The sequence below is a fragment of the Agrilus planipennis genome, unplaced genomic scaffold (genome assembly GCF_000699045.2).
Source record: "Agrilus planipennis isolate EAB-ADULT unplaced genomic scaffold, Apla_2.0 scaffold92, whole genome shotgun sequence".
Lineage (NCBI taxonomy): Eukaryota > Metazoa > Arthropoda > Insecta > Coleoptera > Buprestidae > Agrilus > Agrilus planipennis.
The window spans coordinates 872,836-895,973 of record NW_020438900.1 but is presented as its reverse complement, the minus strand read 5'-3'; the positions used below and the strand labels follow the sequence as shown (position 1 = coordinate 895,973).

Below are 23,138 nucleotides of genomic sequence, written 5' to 3'. Positions count from 1 at the left end.
TTCTCTTAATATGATAACATATACATTATAAACATCTATCGATACAGAAACGACATTTATTAGTTTTCAACACCTTTTTAATAAACTCTCACAATGATTAAAGACCCTCCGACTAAGCCTACTTAATGCATTACTAAACTGCCTAAAAGCTAACGCAAACTTTTCATTCAAACCCACGTCCGTGTCAATAGAGTGCGTGAGAGTTTAACTTTATTACGTCCCTTTATAGGATTTTCAATTAGGTACTAACCATGCTAAAAATATATTTATATTTTAAACGTTTCACAAACAAAGGGGACAGATTTAGCTTACCTACTGGATATGTCAGCTAAACCATTTAATGTCGTAAGTAGTATGTTAATGGGGATACAGAAAATTTACGTTTGTGTAAGGAATTCAAATGTAATATCTGAAGTAAGTTTTCCCCCTGATTTTTTATTGTGTCTAATTAAAAGCACAAGACTTATGACTGCTGACCGGTCGGCCAAATGAACACGCAAACTTTAGGGCAATTTGTCAACTTGCCTTACAGTACAATCGACAGTAACTGTAGTGAGCTTTCGTAGAACAAAAAAAGAAAAACAAGTGAGTCTAATAAACCTTAGATAGGATTATTTTGACGATTTTTCATTGTTGTCCAGATTTTTTTAAATTCCGAAGTTTCTTTGATCTAATAACTATTTTAACTCGTTTTATCCCTAAAATCTCTCTTCAGGTGAGCTCATTGATCGTTATTTTATGTAGAACCTATGGCATAATTTATGCTGGTGAATTGTACCTATAGGTAGTTTAGAATATCATGAACCATGAGACAAGCGAGGGATGGGCCTTATCGCATTCATATTGTACACTAAAACACTAATTTAACTGCTATTGTATTGATTGTAACCATGTGCGTCACTGTACAGCTAAGCATGAGACTCCCCAAAACTGTCAAAAGTGATAGCTAATGTTTTTAAGATGTAGAAATGTAAAAAACAATGAACAGAGGTTTTGCTACTACGCAAGCCAAGGCCAAAAGAGCAAGTATCATCGGATTCTAAATTACCTCTACGTTTTATTAACTGTTGTCAATTTGAGCGGACGTAAGTTGTAACTTGCTTTGTATGATGCACAGCATACGATCCAATTTGTTCGTTATTCTATGACGTAATCTATATACCACACTAACAAGCTTACTGTAGTAGCCAAACTATACCTGAACTAAATGCGAATATGAGTTTGTTTATTACCATTTCACACCTTCAATACTCAACTGATCATTATGAAATTTTGTACATATATTATTAGGAGTACAGAAAAGGACATAGGGCACCTCCTACCCAGAAAAACAATACTGTTTCTTTCCATTTCGATTAAGAAGGACAGTGTTTATGGTCATTTTACCCGAAGTGTATGTTTAACTTAGAAACTTACAAACTTTAGTTTTATCCTGATGATACTGGTCAATAAATTTATCAAATTACTATATTTTCGCTGATTTTTGACACGTATTCAGAATACATATAAACGCTAGTGCTGACACGGGTAAGGGCTTGTTTTATACAAGTACTTTATACAAGAAATTCCAAAGAAGAAAATCCTGAAACACCTACGTCCGTAATCCGAACACCGACAATATTAATCTTCGAATTCAGATTGTAAGACGTGGGTCGTCTAGAAAATTAATCAATCTTCTGCTTCTGGTAAAGTAAAAGTTCATGGATACCTTTCAGCGCTCAGCTACACCACTTTAAAACAGTACAAAGAGTAAAATTTATTAATACAGGAAGTAGAAATACACTTTTTGGATTTATAATTTCAAAAAATTTAATGTGGCAAATTACAAGGTTTCCTTAGAGCAAACAAGAACAAATCAAAAAGGAATTGTAAAGATGAAAAGAAGACGAATACGATACATTTGTGATGGATTTACAAGAATTATTTCCCCATCTACACCTTAAACTTAGTTAGGTAAAGGAATAAAAGTGTAAATTCTACAATATGCAAGATAAATGGTTAGAAATCGTATATTTAAGCTAGTTGATCACATTCACAAGACGGGGAAGCCCCGGAGGATTATAAACGGAAAGTGGTAACCATACCTTAAAAGAGAGGCGCGGATAGGTGGAGACAACAATTAGCTTAACTTCTCATGCGTCAAAAATCTTAACTAGAATTGTACAGAGGAGGATGGAAAAAAGGGCGGAAGAACTATTAGGGGAAGATTATTTTGGATTTAGAAGAAATAGACGAAGGCGGGATGCCATTCTATCTTTACGGGTAGAGAAAACGGTTAGGTAGAAAAAGGATAGGATTTGTATAGGGTTGTTCATTTCGTTTTTTCCCGACAGAGGATTTAATTGTATTCTTTTGCACCCAACTTCACATTTAAGCCGTATAATTTTTATATGCTTTGAGAGCTCATATAGCAAGGCTTGTGTGTGAAAAATTCCAATTAATTCTACGCAGTAGTTTTTGGTTGGTGCCCTTTTAAATATGGAGAGCGATAAGCAGCATTTTCGACATATCTTACTGTTTTACTACAGAAAGGGTAAAAATGCTGTTCAAGCCAGAAATAAATTGACTGATGTGTATGGAGAAGGTGTGTTGACAGTACGCCAGTGCCAGAACTGGTTCGCTAAATTTCGATCCGGCAATTTTGATGTCGAAGATGCACCACGTTTGGGAAGGCCGGTTGAAGCTGATAAAGACCCGATAAAGGCATTAGTTGATGTGAACCGGCGAATAACAACACGTGAGATCGGATTGAGGTTAAAATTATCAAATTCAACAGTTTATGACCACTTGAAAGGCCTGAGATTATTCTCGAAGCTCGATGTATGGGTTCCCCATGTTCTCACAGAGTGGGGAAAGACTAGTCAGAGACATAATAGAGGAAGAAACTGGAATTAAGAGGAGTAGATATAGACCTATAGGTACTAGATTACCGTTCGCAAATAGTTAAGGATGTGGGACGTTCTAGTTTTAGGGAAATGCGAAGATTAGCTCAGGTGTCTTAGTACTGATGACCTTATGTTGATGATGATGATCATGATGAAGAAGAAACGGAGAAAAGATAAATTACTGTTAGCTATAAAGAATGATTTATTTAAAAAGAATTGCTTTTATCATCTGATTGTGTTATAATCCCTCCGGGAAATTAATCAGAAATGTGCTCGGAATTTGTAAAAATACAGGAAATCCCTCACATCTGAAACTCAATCCCTTAAAAACTTCCTAGATACTTGTACTTGTCAGAAGAAGTGAAAGAATTTCGAAAGATAAAAAGGGGTTTCATTTGGTAATAGAAAGTTTTCATGCCTATGTAATTAGCTATTACTCATGAAAAAAAAAGTCAAACAGAAATTGATGACTGAAAGTGAGTAGATAAAAGGAATAAGAAAATTTGCTCACAAAAAGACACCGTAGGTGTTCCGATGATGATGATGGTGGTGTGACCCGATGTTCTTTTTTTGCTTTGTAAAAAAATTGAGGAAGCAGGTGCTTCTACTGGTACTTATTTAACAAATATGTATGTCAAAATTTTGTATCGCACGTATTTTGTCTTTCCTATTTTCTTACTTTCTAAATTACGACTGGTAATTTTGAAATTGTGTAGTTAAGGTACTAAAAAGCATTGGCTTGTGAAAGGAATAAATGTTAGCAGTTAGTACGATTCATTCGAAAAAGTAACATTACTTTTCTGGAAACTCTTAAGTGAGCAAAAGCCAGTGAAAGTTTAACATCAAATACGAGGGTGGATTGATAAGTTTCCGGCCTAACCAAGAGATGACGCCACTAGGCCTACCTTGAGGTGACATTCTATAGTACCATCCTTGGATAGCTTGTAGCTATAGTTTCAGCCCGATCTCCTTGCTAGTGTAGGTTTGACAGCACGCTGAACAAGACGCCTCTGTGGTTTTCGTAAAAATGGAAAAGCAGGAAAATCGTGCTGTCATCAAATACTTTTATTTGAAGGGGTTAACGCCGAAGGAAATTAAAAAAGAGATGGACTCAACACTGGGGACATCCTCCCCGTCATATTCAACCGTTAAGCAGTGGGTTTCCGAGTTTAAAAAGGGTCGTGTGAGCACCTCTGATGGGCCTCGCTCAGGACGCCCCGTTGAGGTCACAACTCCAGATATGATCGAAAAAATTCATCAAATAGTGCTGGGAGACCGCAGATTGAAAGTGCGTGAGATAGCTGAGACCTGTAAGATGTCATATGAACGTGTGCAACATATTTTGCACCAACATTTGCATATGGAAAAGCTCTGTGCAAGATGGGTGCCGCGTTTGCTAACAGTCGACCAAAAATTGATTCGAAAAAACATTTCTACCGCAAATTTGTCATTGTATAAGCGTAATCCAAGCGAATTTTTGCGTCGATTCGTAACCGTTGACGAAACGTGGGTCCACCACTACACTCCTGAAACCAAAGAACAGTCTAAACAGTGGATTGGACCAGGGGAACCAACTCCAAAGAAGGCAAAAACAATTTTTTCGGCGAACAAGGTTATGGCTACTGTTTTTTGGGATGCAAGAGGTATTATATACATTGATTACCTTGCAAAGGGTAATACTATCACTGGTCAATACTACGCAGACTTATTGCAACGTTTGAGCCACGAGGTGAAAATTAAACGACCTCATCTGGCGAAGAAAAAAATCTTGTTTCATCACGATAACGCACCAGCGCACACGTCAATCGTTGCGACGGCTAAAATCAACGATCTAAAGTTTGAATTGATGCCGCACCCTCCTTACTCTCCAGACCTAGCCCCGAGTGACTATTTTCTGTTCCCTAATCTCAAAAAATGGCTTGGCGGTAAGAGATTTGCGGACAATGAAGAAGTAATCGAAGCTGTAAATGGTTATTTTGAGGAGCTTGACGAATCAGTCTATAGAGATGGCATTAATAGACTGGAACACCGCTATGAGAAATGTATCAGCCTTGGAGGAGATTATGTTGAGAAATAAAAAAAAAAAATTTTTAAAAACCTTGTTTTTCTTGGTCAGGCCGGAAACTTATCAATCCACCCTCGTAATACAATTTTTTCTTCACAAAAAGTGCCGCTTCGTTTATTTCTTAGTAAATATTAGGGCGAAAATATAAAGAAAACAAAATTTAGAAGAAACTCTATGGGAGGTTGGGATTTTCAGAAATGAAACCGAGATTCTTATTCTAGGATATTAACCAGGACGAAATAATGAAAATATTTTCTTTATTCAGTAATATTTTCTTTAAACAGAAGAAGAAAAACAAAATTAATATTATACGTCATAGTTCATTTTATATGCGTTAAACGAAGAAACTTGCCCCTAAAATACGTAAAAACAACTTTATTGGTATTTTATCATTAATTAAGTTAATTAGCATCCATATTTTTTTGTGTAAGGTGATCTTTGGATAAGTTAAATTCTGTAAAGATGGAACTGAGAAGCTGATAGTGCGATAGCTACAAGCGGGCCTTTGATAAAGAAATTTATGAATATTATTGAATAGCATCATTGCGTTATTTAATACCTTCTAATTAGATGAAACGTAAGCTATTCTTAACTAATACCTACCAACCCCATCGCAAGCGGATATCCTTGAATATTAAAGAAATTTATAGCGGCCGTACTTCCAAAAAATGCTGTCAGAAAATAAACAAATAAAAAAGAGAGGAATAATTCATAAAAATAAAACTATTACATGTTAAGTATAAGAATGAAGCAACTGTTAAAATCAGTTTGATTGAATTTTGACTTACTAATTTTTTATATGCAGTATCTTAAAATAATCGTGAAAGTTATGTGAGTTTGATATTAAATGATTTGTATTTGGGTTAAGTCGATATTCCTATTTGGAATACATTTTTTATGTTCTTTCATTCAATCTTTAAAAAACCTTTCGGTCTGTTCTTTATAAGATTTGTCTTACAAATACATTCTTGTAATGTATACAAGTCAATAAAAAGTTAGTGAAACCGTTTAAGTTTCATTATTTCGGCGAATGAGAAAACATGAAGCCTCCATCGACTTGACATTTGAATAGAATTCCCCGAGCAAATAATTTAGAGTGTAACGTAATAATATTATATTAGAATATTTCTATTATTATCCTTAAAACATTATACATATAAATCATAAGATTTAGGAACATTGAAGTATCTGTAAATCGCACAAATTACTTTACTGATAAATTATTTATATATAGAAGGGTGAAACTAAATCTGAAATCCCGTGACAGATGTTTTCTCAGAGGAAAAAGGCGCTTCTAACATTTAAATTTCGTTCTCTTAATATGATAACAACTTCGGATTTTTTTTTCAATCTTTTGACTTGACCTGACTACATTATTAGAACCATAAATTAACCTAACCACCCCACTCACTTCTACAACATTTAAATATTAGTATTTTTCTTTTTAGTAGGATTTTAACTGCAACTAATGCATGGGCAAATCTAGGCATTCTATTGGAAAAGAGATACAGTAGCTCAATCCATCAATGATAATAAAAAAAATATCCATCTACCATACCAAATTATCACAAAATTTCACAAAATATTGAAAAAAGTAGAGCGTTCTAGAACTTTGACCCATAAAAAAGGTACAAATATAATATAATAGCCGGAACAAAGAGATACACTCGGGCTGAAGGTCCGTGGTCGAAAGGATTTAGCAGATCCAAACATTTCGATTGCAACTTCAGCAGTCATCTACAACGGACGGCTTAATTCCTAGGTCGAAGTGAATTCTGAGACTCCGAGGTACAACTTTCAACATAGAAATCAAACTGCTCACGGAGGACGACTGCCGAAATTAGGGGAGACCGGGGATAGTTGACTATAGGGGTAGGTAAACTAACTACCGAAAACTTTTCGACAGTGTATGAACTATGTCATCTGATCATAGCCAAGCATTACATTTCGCGTCCCGCTCAGTCGTCTGAAGCGTCACATCGCGGTCGTGCCTTGTTTTCGAACACTGACACGTTTTCATATTTCAATTACATAAGTAATTTTTGAATGTTATAACAATATAATTATCAGGTGTACATAGATATTAGTAATTAAAGATTATATTGTCTACAATGGCGGCTATCCAACGACAACCACCGAGCTATTGAACCCCTTTTAAAAATTAAAAATAAACTCAAACCCCCTAGCAGCCACTGCTTCTCTTTAACCACTTTATACACTTGGCACTTATCTTTGATTATCTCAACCACCTATTTACTGTTACTATTTCTTATTAATAGACGTTGATGCCGGTATTCGAAAAAAAAACACTAAATTATTCAGTTTAAGAGCTCTCTGCATCTATAAAATTGATTAGGCAGACAATAGTAACTGATTATTATCTTCACAAATTTATTGTAAGCTTTAGATATATATATATATATACATTATAAACATCTATCGATACANATGATTTGACTCTTACTGGTACATGAGTCAACTTACCCCGGGCATATGGTCTACCTACCCCGGGCCAGGGGTAGATTGACTAAGATTTAATATTTTGTAAAATGCATTAAATCATCACTATTATACTAAACTAAGAACTAAATATTACATATTTTTATTAGGTTAATAGATTTTCTATCAATTAACATGTTTTTCTTGTCTATATTCATTAAAACACAAAAAATATGAACTATTCAGTAAAAAACTAGTCAACCATTCCCGGTCTCCCCTATAATCGAAATGTTTGAATCTACAAGTTCCTTGCCTGCGATCATCCCGAATCTACCTTTAGATTGAAACACTTAGCCCACTTGTACTGCATTTACTGAAAATGTACTTTTCGAATAGACGTCAATTTGAAGGATGATCCGTTCATTGAATTATATTTTTTTTACTGAGCCATTTTTTGCGTTTGGAAATAAAAACAGGTACAAAACTGAGGTGGACGATGGGAAAACATAATTTCATCAATTCTCGTCGTCGCAGCTGCTGGTGTGTCACTGTCAAGGTCAAAGCGAACTTTTTACTTCACCAGATGAGACCGTTTTTTCATGAGTTCATCGTGAAATTGTGGCCAATGGCATTATGTGTTCCTCTGATTGTTGTTCCACTCCTTAGAAGTCCTTTTACCGTGATATGTCCACTGTTTTGACTGATCGTTTATCTGGGATGTAAAGTGTTGTTTAAAAAACTAGTACGGAGCAAAAGTGACTCTGTTGCGTGTTGCTTCAACAGCTGTTTAAGTCAAACCATGCAACTTCGATCGTTTATTGTTTTTGGCAATTTGCCGAAACAAATTCCACCACTCGCCTCAATTGGCAGTAAATTTCCGATTTTCGCCAGCAAATTGCTCGCAGCTTTGTATTATACAACTGATACATGCGAGGCACGTTGTTGCCGAAGGCACTCCTACCATCTGCACCAGGAAAGAGGTAGAACACGACGAATATTTAATACCTACCATAAGGGTGCTAAACCGTAGATAAATTTTGTTACTAAAGTTTCGAACAATTTTCATAACGAAACAGTTAAAATACAGCAAGTACACATTTGTTTAAACGAAAGCTTCTATAACCACATTGATTAAATGTAATGTACTGTAATTAATTGAACTATTCAAATCAAATCACCTAGTCAAATAATGTGAGCCTGGTGACAACAGTATTTATCAATGTATCTTTCAAAGAGAGCGGGGATATGTACATGTTACCGGAAATGTACGAAATCCGGCATTGTATACAATTCCTAGGAAATGTATGTAATTTCTAAAACCGCCCGGAAATGTGTGAAATAAATTATATTAGACACATTTCCTAGGAAATCATATATATATATAATACCACAAATGGCGCGGTAAACGTCATCTGTAGTACAATGTTACATTTTAAGATTACGTATGCTCCAACAATATCCATTCAAATATGTGGATATCTACTTGCTAAAACGAATCCCGGCGTAGCTAACCTCAACGTGATAGGCACGTTACCATAATCGAATAAAATAATTCGAAGTGGTCTGTATCCTGTCAAAACTGCCAGACGCGGATCGCGATTTCGATCTTTTTGGATCTCATCAGCGCGTCGCAGACAGCTCCGACAGAACACAGACCAACCTTTACCTCCTGTCTTAACAGCGCGTTTTAGAAAATACCAGAAATGGCGCGGTAAACGCCATCTGTAGTACGATGCTACATTTTAGGATTACGTATGATCCAACAAGGTCAATTTAAATATATGGATATCTACTTCATCTTCACCTTTACTGTACTTTTACTTTTAAGACTTTTTATGTCTGATTAGCTGCCGCCCATAGGGTATTGCAAATAAGTAATTGTCCAAAAGTGTTTCTTAGGAATAAAGTTTGTTTAAAAGATTTTGAATTCTTTTTTTTTTTTAAAACAAAAGTTCCGAGAAGAAACCAAAAACTCCAGTCCGTCATAAATCTACCTAATAACCATACAATAACATCACTAATGCATATACATCTCCAAACCTAACCTAATCAAACATTAGCTTTACCAATGCATATACATCAGGCGATCGCACTAGAACTGCGTAAACACATAACACTCCGATTCTCAGGTTACTAACGTGTTTTATTCATTTTATTCACATCATCATCATCATAAGGTCATCAGTCCTAAGACTGGTTGGATACGTACCTCCACTCGTTCCTATCCTGAGCTAAACTTCGCATTTCCCTAAAACTAAAACAGCCCACATCCTTAACTATTTGCGAACAGTAATCTAATCTAGGTCTACCTCTACCCCTCTTAACTCCAGTTTCTGCCTCTAATATGTCTCTGACTAGACCTTCATGCCTGAGAAGGTGTCCTACCAACCTATCTCGCCTATTTTTTATTGTCTTCCATAGAGTCCTCTGTTCTCCTATTATTTCCAATTTTATTCACAGAAAGCAAATGTTTTATACATTTTCTAGTATAATTTCGGAATTTTATACAATTCCTAGGAAATATATACATTTTCCAGGATATGTGTGTTTTAAAAAATTCTTGAAACAATATTTTATAGATTTCCTATATAGCCTCCGAATTGTATACATTTCCTAGGAATTATATACAATTCCCAGGTTTCATACATTTCCGGTAACATATGCAAGTGGACCAACGAGACGTGGCGCGTCTGACGAGCATTGTACAATGGCTATTTTTTGATACTACTGTACTAAATGAACAGAATAAATACACATAAAGTTAGAGTAAATAGTGTGTTCCCAATGATAACCCCTTGTGCAAATCGATATTTCTCCCGAGCGTGAACGACATCCTTTTCTAACCGAATGCGGTTCTTGTTTATGATCTGCTTCGCAACTGAAAAAGTCAAGGGCTACTTCTCGATGCATCAACTGTACATATTTATATTTTTTTTCCAGAAATTTCATTTTATTTTATTGAAGGGGATATTTCTACATTAAAGAGTATTAATTAACGTTTGTAAAGAAGGACCCTTAATCAACCGTTTTAAAATTGATACTAAAATATTAACAAATTATTTGTATTCATCATTCTTTCCCTGTTTTAAATGAAATTAAAGCCAAAAAAGGTCAAATGTTATTTTTTTTATTTTTTAAAAAACAACCGGTTGTTTATGTTTCACTTAGTTGTGACTGATCGACTCATGAATGCGTGACCATTTTTATGTAAATGTTAATTAATATTTAATTATTCAATGTTTGAGTATCCATTTATACAAACCATTACAACCAAAAATCATGCCAAAAGACAATAGTCTACGCTAAATGTTACTTGAATAAGAAAACAAAAGGGTGTACCCGGAAAACAAATACATACTTTTAAGATAATAAAACGTATTCCTTTAGAGAATGTTTTTCCTTCTGCAATATAAATAGAAACAACCCTTTGTATGTCAACAGTAGATAATGTCAAATGATATTTGAATAAGAAATTTATGAAGAGCTTCTAGATATCGATATTGCTTTCAGTCGTTCAAATCGTTACTGCAATTGAAATGGTTGATGTGAAACATAATGCGAAAAACGACATTTTCCATTACGTACTTAAACATCAAAAGGAAGACACAACAATAACCATCAGTAATAGATAACTCTGTCGTTTTCTAGGAAGTTTAAAGGTTTCTCTACACATTCACGTTCTGCAATACTTGAGCTTTTGTGTAATGGAAAGTAAAACATGTCGCAACATGAGAAACAACTCAGACGTTAGCGTTAATAATATAACTGCTTAGTCAAAAGAAAAGAAAACAATAAAGAAAACATACACGTTTTAAAATTGGAAGTTATTGAAAAACCCAAGAATAGTAAAATAACGCATGGCTTCGTCCGTTTAATAGAATATCATTAAATCTAAAGCACAGAAATGATTTGGAAACGGAGGTTATGGAATTTCTAAAAACATTGAGGCAATAGAACTTATCACCCTTATTTTGTTGTTTGAATGAGGCACAATGGCTTTTATGGTAATATGAAATATATTGGTGTATGATAATTCCATTACAGTTTAGTTAGGATTTAAGTAAAAGGTTTTTGTAGTATTTTACCTTCCATTTAATCTATGGAAAAGTTTTGCGTTCAAATTACCAGCTTAGAGTTATATTAAAAATGAATTAATTTTGTTAAAAATCACATACATTTATTGTTTGAATTAACTTTATCGACTACAGATAACCGCAAATTAATGAGGAAATTCAAAGTGTTTCACATATATTTATAATAACAATTGTGAAACTTTTGTGAGAAATACCGGAGATAAAAATGTTCAGTCTCTCAGAGTCTCTGAATGCGAGACTTTAGTCTCCGCCTCTCATCGAGTCTCTCTGGTGTCGCTGAGAGAGACTGTCGAGAGACTGCCAAAAAAACTGTTTAGCGTCTCTCAACGAGAGACTCGAGTCGCTCATAGACATATCCTCATTTCGTATCCAGTCTCTGAACGAGAGACTCGAATCTCCCAATAAGTGGTGTCTCGTTAGACATGGTTAAAATTTTCTATGTTCAACATATTTCAGAGATCAAAGTGAGACTCTAGTCTCTCAATTTTTCAGTTTTATTCATTCAGTCTCTCTGTGAGAGACTTGAATCTCTGAATTAACAATTTTATCGTTCGAGTCTCTCATACAGAGACTGTTAGAGATCCATAAAAACACCTAGACAATAACTGAGAGACTGTGAGAGACGCTCTCAGAGACGCTGAATGATTCTGAGAGACTGGAGAGAGACTGAAAATTTTTGTCTAGGATAGTTCGAATTCTAGGATGCGTATGAAGGAACCTACATTTCTAACTATTTGCGAACCTATGCTGTCTCTGTCTCTTTAAACTCCTGTTTCTGCTTCTAATAAGTATATCTCTAGTCATCCCTTTATGTCTGAGAAGGTGTCCTATTTATCGAACTCATTCTAAAATGTCCTCATTCTATCTACGGCGTTTTTAATGCGACATTTAAAGCCATTTTAATTTCTTCTTTTTCCAGTTGCGGATCAGAAACCTTTATTTAATTAATTTGTTAGTTTAAGTTAGATTCCTGACCGTTAATCTTATATTTTATTTTTTTTTTCCAGGGTGGCGGTCAATAAATTACACAAATTGTTTGTACTACAAGACTTCAATTGCAATTACTTATAGAAAAACTCAATAATGTAAACGAATAGTCGGAGACCATAAACCATATAGAGGGTTACTGCTTTGCCGTAAAATAAAACTACCTAAACATTCAGAATAAGTATATAGTATTACAACGAGAAATAATGATTAAATTTAAGTAAAAATCTGTATGCAGCTTGACAAGAATATGAAGAAGTTTATGCGCGAAAGAAAGACAAAGAAAATATTCGAAGGAGAATGGCCGGCAGAACAAGGAAGAACAGAAGGGACCCACTAACCAAACGTAACAGAAAACAAACAATTTGTTTAATTAATTGATCGTCACCCTGGAAAAAAAATTTAATTTGTTACGTATTAAAATATAAACTGATATCTTTTGAACAGCTGCAATCCTACAAGTGGCAATATTGTAGGTATTGTACCTACGTTTTCCTACTATGATGCACCAAACTATCAATAACAAATAATAGTATTCTAGTGAAACAGCGAAATTTTGGCTTACTAGATTTGTGCATGCCTCGTGCTGTAAACCAAATTGGAGTCGGTTCCTGTTATGGAAATCTCAAACACACTCTAATTTATTGATAATTTATAGCGCAAACACACATACACGTCTACCAAAACAACAATTGAATGATATGTATAAGCATATACGTATAGCAGATAGTAATAATGCACAAAGAACAAAGAACAATTTTTCATTTGATTAACAAATGGAATCGTGTGTAGGTTTATGTAATTTAATCACTCTGCCTACAGACTCTAACAGGAGGATTAACTTTTTATATTCCCGTTTAAAAATTCATCCATCAAATATTTTACCCTTTATAGGTACATAGGAATTCTAGCAAATTTTAAATGATTACCTGTTGATTTTCTCCAATAGAATAGTTCAAGGCGTCATCCGTGAAGTTTTGTATCAGCAAGAGTTTCATACTTCGTCGTCCATTGAAATACTATCTAAAACAAGCAGAAACAAAGTTTGAGGTAGAATAATATAATCATAAAGGCAAAGAGCATGCTTGGAAAAGACTTCCACCGTTTGTCATTAATTTAAACTTAATTATTACAAAAATTAGTTTAATCGCAACCTCTCACAATTCCGAATCGACTTCTGAAATTGTTACTTAAAGTTTTGAAACAAGCAGGGGCGTAACAAGGGGGAGGGTCCACATGTGCCCGAGCACCCAGTCGATTGGGTTGAGCCCCCAGTCAATTCCAGTCGATTCAGATAATAACCCAACTTGAAAGTTCGATTCGAATAGTTCAAGCTCTTAAATAGGCAGCCGAACTCGATCTTTTCAGCGTATACACACCCGCAGTATATAAATAAACAAACAAAAGTAATCTAAAATATTATAATAATTGCTATTCGGTGATGGGACCACCCGGTCAAACTGTAACGTTGTTGCGCCACTGGAAACAAGGATATAGTCATAAGTAGCAAGCTTCGCTTCTTCAGCTAAATGCCCAAGTGAATCGCATGGTGAGTAAAGCAGCGTGTTTAAGGGACAAAATTAGATGAAGTTGTAATCCTAAAGCTGGTCTTGTGCGTGAATTGGCAAATGGTAAGCAATAGCGGTTGTGGAACGACTCGTAAGGTAAATCTCAACAGCTTACTACTACATTACTACACATAATAATCTTTAGACGATCATTACGATAAAAAATAATGAAATTACTATTTTATTTGTCGCTGATAGTATGCACTATTTTGTACTGACCTATGATACCAGCACATTGACCTACTTCTAATGACTTCGACTGTCTGCATACATATGGTATACGTGCATACAACGTTAAAAAACAATCAATTATTCTATGTTAGATGTAAACATATAAACATTGTCAATCGGGTGCAGGACTCGTACTGCACTGACCTATAACACTGACTCATTGACCTACTTCTAATTATTTTGACTGTCCAGGCTGACTGTAAACATATACATCGTCAATCACACTTAATTGTTCTGCACTGACCTATGACACTGACACATTTACCTACTTCTCATTATTTTGACTGTTTAGGTCAGCTGTAAACACATACATCGTCAATCACGCCAATCAATCTAACCTAATCTAATATAATCTAACAAATAACAAACAATACATAAGTACAAAATTACAGAAGAAATACAACAAGGATGCTCCTAAGTCACAGCGGATTGAATGCAGCGTTGCAGTGTTGCATTCCCCGGCGTGATCTCACCAGGGCTGGACTTCAAGTACATTTTTCTTGAAAACGGGGAACATTCCGACCACTAATCATTTACATAATTTTCTTTTCTTACAATACTCTATCATCTCTTACAAGTTTGCTACTTATTTCAGAAACACCCTGATAGATACGTAACTGATAACAATTCAAAAGTAGTGGTTGCGAAGGTCACAGTAGCACGTACCATGTGATATGTTACATTAAAGCTCGCGGCATTTATTGAAGAGGAGTGAGGGACGAATGGTCACACAGTTCACTCCTGCATAACTAATGTTAGCGCGTAGGTACTTTGGAGAAGTGAAGGGTGGTGAAGCGTGGAGAAACAAATTTCTTTCAACGAGCACTTGGACGCGGCTTTAGTGCCGAAGTTTGTCAAGAATAATGATGATAATAAGTCACGCATATTATATAATAATCGATATAAACGAGAAACAATTTTAGTAGACAAAAAACCTAAAAGAGAAAACGAAAAACTGAATCGATAAAACACAGTCATATATTGCACATTTATTTGATTAGTGTAATCGTTTCTATTCATAAAAGTTTCATCTTCTGTTAATGACTGACTTTATATGGTGCCGAAAGCTGTAGAACATTATTTTGGAAATTATTTCGTGCTCAGACAATAATTCAATAATTCTCGGTTCGATTAAATCTCCTCAGAGCCGAGTCCCGTTTATGACGATTTACAACTTGAAAAGCAAGTCACGATTACATGAAATGTTAGAAGTGCTTGCATCTATATGGGTTCAGACTTGTGATCGCAATGTTCTGAAATTGTGTCATGCACAATTCCGATATCTTCTAGATGGGATTACATTGAATGTATATTTATTCCAATCGAATACTACTAAGTACAAGTAATTTTCACATCAAAAGAAACGCATTAGGGAAAGTCGTCATGTAAACTCTTTCATCAATATGAAATAACATGCGAAGTACTTTCAAGATAAAAATGAATTTCAATATATTACGTAGTTACTCACATTTTGGTACATAATCTGATTATCTACGTCGATCTCATATTAATCATATTTATTTTACATCGACTACTCCTTTCTGTCAATGCTTTAAAAAGGTTTTTAGAGTTCCGAAACCACTATAAAGATAAATTAAATTTTTAATGTCACCGCTACTTTTTCATTTATACATCGAAGACGCGATTAAAGACGATTAACAACCGTAGGGATAAACATACAGAGGCAAAAAAATAATGCTTAGACTTACAGTTGATATAAGAGTATTAGCATCTAGCAACGAGGAGTTAGTCTTAAATAAAACGGAAGTAATGTATGGAAATAAATAAAATTAAAACAAAAGTATTGGTATGTGAGGGAAGGAGTAGTGGTGACTGATTTTAGGTATCTAAGAAGTCAGATAGGGGTAATAGAGACATAACAGTGAGGATAATGCAGGGTCAAATTGCCTTCAACCAAAAGAAGTCATTTCTATTCTCGCGAACGGTTAATTTAGAAATTCGAAAAAGATTGTTGAAGATGTATGTTTGGAGCGTGGCGCTGTACGGGTACGAAACTTGAACGGTGGGCGCGGCGGAAAACAACAGGTTAGAAGCTTTCGAAATGTGGTGTTATAGGCGAATGATGGGGATACCGTGGATAGCGAATGAAGAGGTGTTAGCAAGAGTAAAAGAGCAGAGGGAGCTGTGGAAGTCAATAGCAAATAGTTGAGATTGGTTAATAGGACACCTTCTCAAACATGATGGGCTCGTCAGAGAGATATTAGAAGCAGAAACGGAAACTAAGAGGAGTAGAGGTAGCCCTAGATTAGATTACTGTTCACAAATAATTAAGGATAGGCGATGTTTTAGTTTTAGGGAATTCGAAGATTAGCTCAGAATAGGAAAGGTTAAGGTACGAGTCGAACCATTCTTATAAGTGACGACGTTATGATGATGATGATGATGATGATGAATATGTATACACCAATCAGTGGCGTGTTACAGGCAATCATCAAAGAGAGGCATCTTTTGCTGGCGTTGTATAAGAAAATTCGTACAAATACGTTTAGTTATCTTACCATATAAATAATAAGGTGAGTTAGGTCCCATAAATACAATTTAAAGGTGTTACGCTTTATCAAAAGATTTTGAGAGCTCGGTAAGTGTAGGACAGTTTTCAGAGAAACAGGTGATAGTTTCAGATGTGATTGAAATAATATACTCCAGAAGTTTAACAATTTAAGCATAAAAATAAGAAATTACGATAACGAAATGTGTAACTTCTATACTCGGTGAACGTTTTGTCTTACTTGTATAATGGTCTCATAAAAAATATTGAAATAAAAATAAAATTATGTCTGCTATACAAAGGTTTCAAATGTCATAAAGGTATGCCTTATATAAATCTGTTCACAATTAATAACTTTAGTTGCTGCTTTTAGCTTTCACGTGAAGGAAACTTTTCGAATCTAAAGCCTTATTTAAATATTCAATAGAATTCAATCAAAGAAAAGTTTTTTAAATCAAAAACTAATAGACTGCTTTGTAATAAGCTCAAACGTAGTACCTACTTAATGTTTTTTTACTGATAATTGGATAGTCGAGTAATCAATTAATTATTAAATAATTACCCAACTAGCGTGCCTACAAATTTTTACTCTAGTACACTTGTAGTTCCGATTTCAGTTTTTTATTCCACGTGCTCCAATCGTTAAAATAATTTTGTAAATTGAGAAAACGCAACGAAACGGAAATTGACGATGGTGCGAATAGAAACGCACCTTTTACAAAGATAGGGTACGAAAATCGTTTCCGGTTGTTAATTCTAAATGACTTTTTCATTAACTCATGCCAAATGGTTAAACCTCTTTCTCCAGCTTCTGTGTGATTAATCTTATCCGCCGTCTGCTTCACCGATTTACACAATCCGGATAAATGTGTCCTATCTACTTCTAACACTAAACATTCGAAGTAAATGATTAAACGCTATCTTTTTGATAGCGAACTCCACGTGGATTCCAAAGCGCCCATTCAAAATGGCGGTAGGACGCCATACTGTAACCGCTGCAGATGATTTACAGTTTTACATAGATAAGATAATGCCATTATCTCCAGGAATGTTCCTTCAGATGAAAATTGACACTGAAATCAACGGAACTATTTTATTTATGTTAATTGTTGTGTTTGGTCGATTTCGTTTTTTCCTTTTGATCTTTTTTAAGCATTTTGCGTTAAACTGTATCAGGAAATACCATAAAAGCACAGTTCTTTTAATAATAGAGTTAATTTAACTTGAATCGGATTATCCTAAATAATATTATAAAGGCGAGTTTGTTAATTTATTTGTTTGTTTATTACGATTTCACGCCTTACCTACTCAACCGATCATCATGAAATTTGATTGTAATTATCAGGGATACAAAAAATTGCACAGGGTACCTTTTATCCAGAAAAAAGGATAGAAAAAATTGGTTTTATGTAGTCGTCGATGATCTTTAACACGTACTTTGGACGACATCAATGCGAGCCAAGCCGCGGGTAAAGCCTAGTTTAAAATAAATCTGATTTTTGGAGCTATCGAAAAGATAAATAACGACAAAATGTGAGCTATATGTTTCAAAAAGAAAATATTGGAAAACTATTATCCTGAAGAAGTATGTACGAATGAAAAACGAAAGAGCGTAACAACAATAGCAGCTTCACTGCTAGAAGCCATGTAACTTATGCATGAGTGATCGAATACATAAATTTTAGTTCCAGAAATGAAGTAGATGCATGCATCCGTGCATTCATGTGTGTGTACCTATTAGGAATGACATGACCGACTTCAATTTTGGAATTGTAACAATACGTTGATGTTGGTTTTCATCTTACAAAATATACGAATATTATCATAAACACGCCTAACACGTCACAATATTGTTCATCCTAAATAATTAAACGTTCTGATTGAATGGCATCCCGAGATAAAAATGTTCACTCTCTCAGAGTCTCTGAAAGCGAGACTCGANTTTAGCTTTCACGTGAAGGAAACTTTTCGAATCTAAAGCCTTATTTAAATATTCAATAGAATTCAATCAAAGAAAAGTTTTTTAAATCAAAAACTAATAGACTGCTTTGTAATAAGCTCAAACGTAGTACCTACTTAATGTTTTTTTACTGATAATTGGATAGTCGAGTAATCAATTAATTATTAAATAATTACCCAACTAGCGTGCCTACAAATTTTTACTCTAGTACACTTGTAGTTCCGATTTCAGTTTTTTATTCCACGTGCTCCAGTCGTTAAAATAATTTTGTAAATTGAGAAAACGCAACGAAACGGAAATTGACGATGGTGCGAATAGAAACGCACCTTTTACAAAGATAGGGTACGAAAATCGTTTCCGGTTGTTAATTCTAAATGACTTTTTCATTAACTCATGCCAAATGGTTAAACCTCTTTCTTCAGCTTCTGTGTGATTAATTTTATCCGCCGTCTGCTTCACCGATTTACACAATCCGGATAAATGTGTCCTATCTACTTCTAACACTAAACATTCGAAGTAAATGATTAAACGCTATCTTTTTGATAGCGAACTCCACGTGGATTCCAAAGCGCCCATTCAAAATGGCGGTAGGACGCCATACTGCAACCGCTGCAGATGATTTACAGTTTTACATAGATAAGATAATGCCATTATCTCCAGGAATGTTCCTCCAGATGAAAATTGACACTGAAATCAACGGAACTATTTTATTTATGTTAATTGTTGTGTTTGGTCGATTTCGTTTTTTCCTTTTGATCTTTTTTAAGCATTTTGCGTTAAACTGTATCAGGAAATACCATAAAAGCACAGTTCTTTTAATAATAGAGTTAATTTAACTTGAATCGGATTATCCTAAATAATATTATAAAGGCGAGTTTGTTAATTTATTTGTTTGTTTATTACGATTTCACGCCTTACCTACTCAACCGATCATCATAAAATTTGATTGTAATTATCAGGGATACAAAAAATTGCACAGGGTACCTTTTATCCAGAAAAAAGGATAGAAAAAATTGGTTTTATGTAATCGTCGATGATCTTTAAAACGTACTTTGGACGACATCAATGCGAGCCAAGCCGCGGGTAAAGCCTAGTTTAAAATAAATCTGATTTTTGGAGCTATCGAAAAGATAAATAACGACAAAATGTGAGCTATATGTTTCAAAAAGAAAATATTGGAAAACTATTATCCTGAAAAAGTATGTACGAATGAAAAACGAAAGAGCGTAACAACAATAGCAGCTTCACTGCTAGAAGCCATGTAACTTATGCATGAGTGATCGAATAAATTTTAGTTCCAGAAATGAAGTAGATGCATGCATCCGTGCATTCATGTGTGTGTACCTATTAGGAATGACATGACCGACTTCAATTTTGGAATTGTAACAATACGTTGATGTTGGTTTTCATCTTACAAAATATACGAATATTATCATAAACACGCCTAACACGTCACAATATTGTTCATCCTAAATAATTAAACGTTCTGATTGAATGGCATCCCGAGATAAAAATGTTCACTCTCTCAGAGTCTCTGAAAGCGAGACTCGAGTCTCCGTCTCTCATCGAGTCTCTCTGGTGTCGCTGAGAGAGAGACTGCCAAAAAAACTGTTTAGCGTCTCTGAACGAGAAACTTGATTTGCTCATAGAGAGATCCTCATTTCGTATCCAGTCTCTGAACTAGAGACTCGAATCTCTCAATAGGTAAGTGATTAAAATTTTTAGTTTAACGTATTTCAGAGATCCCAGTCTTTCTACGAGAGACTCGAGTCTCTCAATTTTTCAGTTTTATTCATTGTCTCTGTGAGAGACTCGAATCTCTGAATTAACAATTTTATCGTTCGAGTCTCTCATACAAAGACTGTGAGAGATCCATNTCAGTAAATAACTTGGCAAATTGAAAACACTACCTATGTACCTACTTCTTTCATCCTTTCTTTCTTTCTTTGTCCTGTTTGTCCTCCTACGTTATTCATCCGATATTAACGGCTAAATTGTAAAAAATCAAGTTAAATAAGGGTAAAGCTTTTTATTTTTTGACTAGGTTGCGTTCGGTCGTCGAGTTCGAAAACTTGGGTTATTTATTGGACCAACATCAGCTAAAATCAGAACTACCGGATTTGACGAATGGTCGAATGTATGTCGTTACTATTAACTTAGAAACATATCCCTGATGACGCCTTATATGTGAGGCGAAATACAAGTAAAAACCTTTATTTAACTTGATTTTTTATAATTCTAAAATTGTTTTGGAGAAGTAATGGCAACTACAATTAACGATTACAGTTCTGAGAGTTATAATGCCCTCTACAAGGTACGCTTCTGAACTAAAATAAATTTAAAAATTTAAAAATAAACACAGAAACTTTCATTCTTATATGGTACACATATACACACGAGAATATTAATGGGTTTTAGTGTAATATATTGGTAGACTGTCGCTCGGGCAGCGTTTAAATATTTATTTTTTAGTTGTTTTTATGTTAAGTTAGGTTAAGTTTATTTGGCCAATTATGCAAGGCATATTGTAAAAGATGGCAGCACCATGTTGCAATAAGTCTAAACGCCCATACGGTTTTATAAAACGTCCATGAATATGTTAATAGTAATGTAAAATTTCGTAGATTATACGATGCAAAACAGTAATGATTAACTGGCAGCCTTACACGCTGAACAAAAAGTTTTCCAGCACTTCGTTATTTTTTGTTGTGGCGCGTCATGTCAATTTCAGTTTCTTAAGAAAGACTAAAAATGACTTTCCTAATTTATCTTAAAGCAGTGAAAAGCACTCTATTAAAATATTTTTTGCAGCTTTAGCTGCTACAGCGTTCTTCCATTGGTCTAACAATTCCGTTAAATCGTTTCAGGCATTTCTTGTATATCCCATTTTCCCTTTTATCCTTTTAGTTAAAACGCGTCTTTTCCGTTACTCTCAACTGTGAGCGAACCAAATTTTGTATCAATAATAAATATAATTAACGTAAGAAGACATTTTCATAAACACGAAACCACTTGAGGTAAACTTTCAATGCAAATATCTACAAGCAAACTTTCGCTCACAAAATTACCTATTACTTTAAATTACTTCGTGTTGATATTCCCACTGGTAATACGATGACACAGAGGTTTAGCAACCCTCACCAGAAGTAATAAACAAAAACCATTTGACACGTAGCAACATCATTATTTAATAAAGGGCGTTGTTTTAATTAACAAAATTTATTGTCAGGTAATCAAAAATTAAATCAAAAGCGTGTGCTGCTGCGAAACTACCCGCATATTTATAACAGGCAGTATTTCTACATGATCCGATGGTGAGTACAAATTGATTCAAATTTATAAAAATCCGATTTATCACTGAAAAGGTTTTGTCATAAACTATTTTTATAACCACGGAAATTTCTTTCTTTCTATTTCTAATAAATTGTACTTATGAAAACAGTAGAACCTATGCAGTTATCCAAGCTTATGACTTCGTATCCAACCTCTACAAAAAGTATATTATATAGGTAAATTGATCTGAATAAAGCAGGAGTTACTTTGACATATTTATTTCTCATTTGAGAGAGTTGCTAATGTTTTTGTTTCGATATTGGAACCGATTTTTCTTTTTCAAAGGCTCTCAAATAAAGTGATCAACGGCCTAATCTTAATAATTCTGAATCAAAATATACATATTTAATGGTTTTAACTTACCATTAACCATGCAGAAATCCAGTTTAACCCATTTATTTACATATATATGCCGTAACCAAAAAACAATCCAACGAAAATTATTTTCACAACTATGAATATTTCAGTTGAACTTATCCGACTTGCGGCAGAAAACAACACCGGTTCCACTTTTGATTTTAATATTTGATTTGTTCGTTAACTTTTAATTCTTGAAAAGTGAATAATTGTAAAGTTCGAAACTTTCGGAAACAATTGCGCTGTCAGGTCGCCGGAAAATAATATGAATGTACAAGACGACGCTTGCGGAACCACTGGTGGAAGAGCGTCAAGGGCTCTCTGTATCTTCAATAAAAACGGCGCATGTGATCCACGAAACTATGATCAAACTAATAAATGACAATGGAAGACTGTCGCCTGGCTGTTACTATCGTCTTCATGTACCTAAGTTTAACTGACAATTATTCTACAATGTTATATGTATATAGAAAAGATTAATTTAGTAGACGAAATATAATAAAGAAATAGATACACAAATAGGAATGATACGGGGAATAGGTCAAAGGCTTTGTAAGGATGACTGGTACAACAGAAAGAATTATTTGATGCATTAGTAAAATGTGTGATATTTTATGCAGTCGAAATTTGGGGATAGAGGGTGAAGAATATATACCTATAGAAAATATATAAAATGAATATTAATATGAAAAAGTGTTTCATATAATATA

General features: G+C 34.4%; 1 protein-coding gene across 1 annotated transcript in view; it reads right to left on the bottom strand.

The window, feature by feature from the left end:
* Positions 1-22,660, bottom strand: part of LOC108734947 (tachykinin-like peptides receptor 86C) — a 108,685-nt gene extending 86,025 nt beyond the window's left edge. The window contains exons 1-2 of the mRNA XM_025973281.1: positions 22,435-22,660; positions 13,400-13,493 (exon numbers count right to left, since the gene is read on the bottom strand). Of these exons, the coding sequence (XP_025829066.1) occupies positions 13,400-13,468 (69 nt within the window). The 5' untranslated portion in view covers positions 13,469-13,493; positions 22,435-22,660. The remainder of the gene's footprint in view (positions 1-13,399; positions 13,494-22,434) is intronic.
* Positions 22,661-23,138: the final 478 nt, after the last annotated feature.